The following is a 6625-nucleotide window of genomic DNA, read 5'->3' on the forward strand; positions in this document are numbered from 1 at the left end:
TATTGGCCCCAAAGCCATTGCTCTTCCTTCTTCCCATAACCTGCTCCTTAACTCCACATCCCTTTTGGAACTCTTCGGCTACACAAGCAGCATATTACCTCAGCCTGATGTGTTGTAGGCCAGAAGAGAAAACAAGGGTGTATGGACATAGAGAATACTAGAGGTCCACTTTTGCAGAAAATCTCACTAAAAACCTATAGTACGAGCCCAGAACCCTGCTTTGGAAGTATACAGTCCTGCTCTGAGGGTTTCCAAGAAAGCTTATTTAATCCCAAGGAGTTTTGTTCCAACATTATGGAACCCACGCATATTTAAAGACGTACACTACATGCCAGTTAATGAACAGCCAGAAAACCTCAAGATCATTGACACTCTGCGTCAATGGAGAGAGAAATGATAAAATGTATCGCCTTAAAGTTTAAAGTGTTGTTCGATAATAATTTACAGTACCAGTCTGATCATTTCTTTTTAAAAATTATTCCCAGGAACAGGCTCAGCCTCAAATGGAACATCACCAAGCAAACAAGAAACCAACGATATCAATGAAGGTGAGACTTGGGAGGGGAACAACATGCAATATAGACTTACTGTGTAAATTAGACAGATTGGAAAGGTGTTTCTGATACAGAGTTCATTTTGTGGTGTTAGAGTCAAGCAGAAAGCATTGGTGTTGATTTTTATTTCTTTAGCATTAATTTGAAAATTATAGTTCACCCCAAAAGCCAGGTACAGATGGGGTCGACTTCTGGGGGTACAGTCTATCAGAACCGTTTTGGTTTCTAACTATACATTTATGTTTTCTTTTCCCCCTGAGAGCACCCAGTCTTCTAAAACCCTTACTTGACACTGTTATTAGCAGTAACCTGCTGGATCAGCTCTTTGATTTCAGTCACAACTTCACTTGCAGTATGGTGTACAATCTTCAAAGCCAGTATAGATTTAGAAGACCTTTTCAGATAAATTTATCACTCCTCCAGGCCAGTTCAAAATATGAGCCTGACACGATTCCATGGACCTGATTTGATTTATTAGAGAACAGAGAAAAGCCTGTCACTGACTTGGAAATGGTGGTTGACTTATGCTGGGCATCCATCTAGAATAAAAATAACAAAGCACACAATTAAAAACAATAAAATTGGACTGACGTTTGTTTTAGAAAGCGTTTCTCTGCATATAACACTGCATATTAAAAATACTTTTGGAGATGAATTCTGTTGACAAATGCTTTCATGAAAACCGGACTGCAATGTATGCATTTTTATATGACAATTTGATTTCCTTTCCCAGAAACGAGTGTATCAGTAGTTTAACAGCAGCTATAAAATAACTGATGGTGTGTAATGGATTTGAAGGTGTGTGTCACTTTGTTCTTGACAAATAAATGACTTGTAGGCCTTCTTAAAATTTTAATACCCCAGTGCAAAATAAAACAAATTCAATTTAATCTTTGTTAGTGTTTCCAGGAAAATCAGAATTTCCTACTGAACTGTTTCATTATGAGAAAGAAAAGGATTGATTTGAATTTTTAATACAGAGCCTTGTTTTCCCAAACCAAACTTAATTGAATGAGGTGCAATTATTTTTACCTATTATCTTATTCTGCCATAGGGTCTGTCATTCTGTTTCTTGTCTGACACCAGGAAGAATTCCATTCTGTTCTCGAACTAGGACCATAATGTACAGTATGATCTGTAAACCTACAACACTACCCAGACAGGAGTGATTTCAGTCATAGGACTGTTACCTACCGAACATTCGAAGCAGTCATCCAGCAGCAATGATTTGCATCTAGAATCAAAGACCTAGAAAAACAAACATTACATAAACCCTACCTTAAACAGTGGGATTAGGGAGAAGCTCTTCCATTGGACCTAGAACTAAAGCCAAGTTCCCTGCTTGTTCAACGGTGCGGTTGAGGATAAAACCACTCAAAAATATCTAACACACAGTAATGCTTTTTAATGAAGTTTAACTTTGCTGTTAAGAATGTATTGTATATCAAATGGCCTATACCTGCCATTTTATTTCACAATTTGTTTTCTAAAAATCTTTTTATTCACCTCATATTCTGCAAAGCCCCCCAACAGACACAATGAAGAAGAATGTCCTGTGTTTTTGAGAAATTCCAGAAGGAATTGCTTATTTTTCCATCTGATCATTTTCTGTTTATTCTTATATAGTATGTGTTCCATGGTTGGCTTTTCAGTAAATGTCTTTAACCAAATAACTTATTTGGTGCATCTTAACCACTGTGCTTCCAGTTGAAACCTCAATACCAATCTGAAAAATCCCACCTAGGGGACTGGATGTGCAGCCCCCCAGTCTTCAGGCAGCAACCATAGGATTTTAGCTCCAACAATGTAGAATATAAATTTTACCTGCATGTTAAAGTGTGGCACCCAACAGAATTTTAGAAAGTGTTATTTGAGAGCTGTAATTTCCTCTTTTTTCTCTTTGATCTCTTACAGCTGAAATGAACACTCAAGTAGAGGACTCACAAGAATTTGAATCAACTCCAACAGAAAACAGTCAGTCCAAAGGTAAGAAAGAAAAGAAAGCAGTCCATCTTTTCGATCAGTTTCGTATGTCAGCTTCAGTATCCTTAGTAGCTGGCTCAGCTGTTAATTTTGAATTCAATCTAGGCTGAAAAAAAGAAACCTTGTCCCCTTTGGGGGGGATTTTGTAACAGGAGCTGTTTTTTAAGGTCACAGCAAACATCTTCTCTGGTAGCTGAAAAGCCTTCTTGTATGCTCATTTCACAGTGTACTGTCAAATTATTGGTACTGTTCTCGATATTTGTCATAGTGCATTAGCATGCGTTCATACTTACATTACACAGATAAGTGAATATGAGCATTATTAGACACACAATGATGCATAAAATAACTCCTCCTTGAAGGTACATTGTGGCCATTAGATTATAGGTCTTCTAGGTCTTTTTATATTTAATACAAAATGAAAGCACAATAAAAAAGATCAAGGATCAAGGATCTTCTGCTTTGTTTCATTCACACTTTCAAAAATATTCAGCAGATCACGGTTGTTTCTGCTGGATTCTCAGAGACAGAGCTAAGGTGAAAAAAGAATAATTGTTATGCAACAAAATCATTGTTTTTATTTTTTGAGTCAGTGAATATGTCACTTTATAAACAGTTTAAAGGACATTTTTAGTAATTATTTTCCAGCCTGCTGTACATTTTAACAAAGAATTGAACATAGTTATAGTACATCAAAAAGTAAATAAAAAGTAACATTTTTATGTTTTTAAAGAAAATACTGTACATCACATACTGTATCCATGTATTGATTGATATACTGCATAACTTTTTATCAGCATGAAATTATGAGCTATTTATTTGGGGTGCTAAGCCTAAACTGAGAATCCAAGTACATTTTCAGATTACAGTCATATAAATCAGAAAGCTTTACCGTTGAACTGCAAGGAAAATATATAATTCTTTATGGTACTGAGAAGTACTTGCAAATTGGTCCATGAGGTATTGTAATCATAATGCAGTAGTAAAAGTGGTGTATAATGTTCTATTTTGTTGCACAAGTTGTGATGTGGGTCTAATGCACTGCATTGTGGTTGTAACTCAGTAGTTACGTTGGTCTAGTGTAACATGGCCATACTATATACAGTGCCCTCAAAAAGTGTTGGGTCAAAACTTTAGCTTTATAGCCAAGTAATTTCTATGTGTGATCTTGAAATTAAAATGAATGATAAGTTCAATATAATATACAATTTATTTTAAGCTTATTCCATGCCTACTGTACATTGGATTAAAAACATACTAATTTCAAGTATCATAAGTACTGTATAAAAGGCAGTGTTTGGTTGATTCCAGAAGCAACGCACTGAAGTGGTTAATTCACATTGAGTGACTTAACAGAAAACTATAAACTTCCAGGATTTTATAACACTGTTGCATGTAGTTCATATCAGATACTGTACTATACTGTACAGTACATGGATATAGTAGAAAATTATTGTATATAAAGGTCATTTGAATCCTGCTACTTTTGACATTTTGTACATTTTTACAATCATGCTGACTATGTAAAATTTGTTTTAAGTTTAGCTTAAGCACAGTAACTGAAATACTATCCCCTAAATGTTAATCTAATTCAGATTTCAAATAAAAAGCTGATCATTTGTAATATACAGTATACACATTTCTTTCAGAAAATCTTACCAGATGACTGGAACGATTTCTCTCCGTTACTCTCTGAAATACTGCTAAGGAATGGGTTAAATGTCCAGCAATAAAAATATCCGCGCTAAGGTAACTGCAATTCTCTGTGCCTGCCAATCTGAACCAATCTTTCTTGTTTCTTTTCACACAGATTATGTGGGCAAATTGAAGGACCCATGAAGAGGCTAAGAAGGCAGTTTGAATGCATTTTGAGAGACGTCAGATTGTGTGAAGGCACACATTTCACCAATATGTACACACTGGGAGGATTCTTATAGGCTAGGAAGATGGAGTATGAATTCATTAACGTTTATGTATCATGATTTTTAAAATCGCTTTCCTTCATATATAAATATATCTATAAAAAACATATCAGAGGTTTTGTAGGTGAATGATGTTCAGAATGAAATCATATGCTTAGCACTGATTGCAGTTGCCACAAGCTATAAAAAAGAATATCCTTTGGCTAGATGATGACGTTTTGTGTCAATGGTGCATCTGAGAGTAGATAAGCCGTCCTGTTGCTTATACTGTATTGTTCTGGAGCTATGTATGCCAGTGACTGCCAATCGTCCATACTCAGAGCACATCTACGTTAAATTTTCAGTTCATCTACAACATTAAAGCTTGCAGCAAGAACAAGAAATGCAAATGAAAATACTCTGAGCTGAGGTAAAAGACACACTTAACACATTCTAGGAATTCACCATGCCTTTGAAAAACAAAGACAGAAACCTTACTACTTCTTGTAGTTGTTAACTTATTCTCTGGAAGTCTGAGTTATATACAGACGTTCAAGAACAAGTGGCTAAGGTAGGAGCAGAAACAAAATAATTGTGGGTTTGTCACTTCTTTTAACAACCATCATTCTAAGATATGGTGCATTGTTGCATACGCTTACACCTAAAACAGATTGTGTAAGCCTGTCTCAGATGACAAAGTATTTCAAAATAGCTTTCATTATAAAATGTTTTAAAGTGCATTGATTCATTATACCTACATTGCAGCAACGTGTATAGCTTTTTGAAAAAGAATTGTTCATTATTTTGGGGAGCTGATGCTGTTTAGATTTGTATGTTTCTTAAAGCAAAATCGTTCTTTATATGCATATTTCTGCTGCATGCTTGCTTTGCTTTTGACTTTGGTTACAAAAATAGGTTTCATTATACCTTTTCTGAGTTGAATGGGTTGTTCCTTATTCTTGGATTTGCCTTATTTGATAGGTTACAACACAGTCACAGAAAATAATTAAATCAAATACATAGAAAAAACAATTTAAGTTCAATGTTGTAGTGCATTGCTTGCAAATGAGTTGTAACTATTAGTACCTAATGTGATGGCTGATGCCTTTTTTAAGTTGTGACAATTTTCTGGTTTGTTAGTTTTCTCTTTTTCCTGTTTTTTCTTATTTTTATCTCTACCATACTTATGATTTTATTAAAACAACTGATGCCTTCATACTATGATGTTTGTTAACAAAATGACAAAAAAATAAAAGTGAACGTTGATTCCATGCCTGAATACTTGTTATTCTGTAAAATGTTCGTTATTAAATGCCGTGAGAACTAATGTCCTACATTTCCTAAGTCTTTTTATTTCTGAAGTTTTTTTATTCCTTAACTTTCAGTTGTTATATCGTATGCAAGTTAGGATATCTTATATCGTGCTGTTAAGCCCTAATTTGAAGCAAATATTTGGAAGGTGTTTTTAATATACACAAAGAAATACTTGGTTTTTCAGAAGTGTCCCAAAGAAGTGGAACATGTCACCTTCTTTAACACATCTTGGGTATCACCTTTCCTACCTTTTTTGCATCACCAGAGAAATCCTTTAGTTTTACCCTGCAAGAAGCTACATTCCAAAAATATTTTCAATCAAGGATGTTTTCGTGGTAAAGGAGGATAAAAATAAACAGAACCTTTGTTTCACTTTCCTTATGCTTTTCTCCATTGACATGCCATGGCCTTTTCCATCCATTTTCCAACAGCGGGCCCTCAGGCCACTTTGTGCAGTGTCTGAAGAATCTAGCAGCAGCCTGCAAGCCAATAAAGGAATTGTCAATCTGTCTTTCTGAATTGATGACTTTAGCTAAAGGGGTTATTTGCAGAGCAGTATAGATAGTATGGTGCATTCAGTCATTCGGTTAAAAAGAAAAGCGGTACACTTACTTAGCACATTTAGAAAATCAGACCTCAGGTTCACTTTGCTCCAAACTATGCCTTTCCTAGTAGTTTTCAATTGGCAATTTATCCAAAGTGTGCTACCGTTAGTAATTCAAAATGGTATAGACATCAGAACTGCAAATATATAATAGTAAGTGCTGCAAACTGAAATAGCACTCCCAACACAGACAAAGCAGACGTTTCAAAAGTAATCTAATATATCCGAAATCATGTTTAAATATTTTTTTAAAGCCGCAGACTATCTCT

At 35.1% G+C, this 6625-nt stretch overlaps 1 protein-coding gene across 2 annotated transcripts in view; it reads left to right on the top strand.

The window, feature by feature from the left end:
• macrod2 (mono-ADP ribosylhydrolase 2) overlaps positions 1-5765 on the top strand; it is a 601357-nt gene extending 595592 nt beyond the window's left edge. For both annotated transcript variants that reach the window (XM_015362869.2, XM_015362870.2), the window contains exons 18-20: positions 486-548; positions 2469-2540; positions 4348-5765. In XM_015362869.2, the coding sequence (XP_015218355.2) occupies positions 486-548; positions 2469-2540; positions 4348-4376 (164 nt within the window). In that variant the 3' untranslated portion in view covers positions 4377-5765. The remainder of the gene's footprint in view (positions 1-485; positions 549-2468; positions 2541-4347) is intronic.
• The last annotated feature ends 860 nt before the right edge of the window (positions 5766-6625 follow it).

This window comes from Lepisosteus oculatus, chromosome 17, assembly GCF_040954835.1.
Source record: "Lepisosteus oculatus isolate fLepOcu1 chromosome 17, fLepOcu1.hap2, whole genome shotgun sequence".
NCBI lineage: Eukaryota > Metazoa > Chordata > Actinopteri > Semionotiformes > Lepisosteidae > Lepisosteus > Lepisosteus oculatus.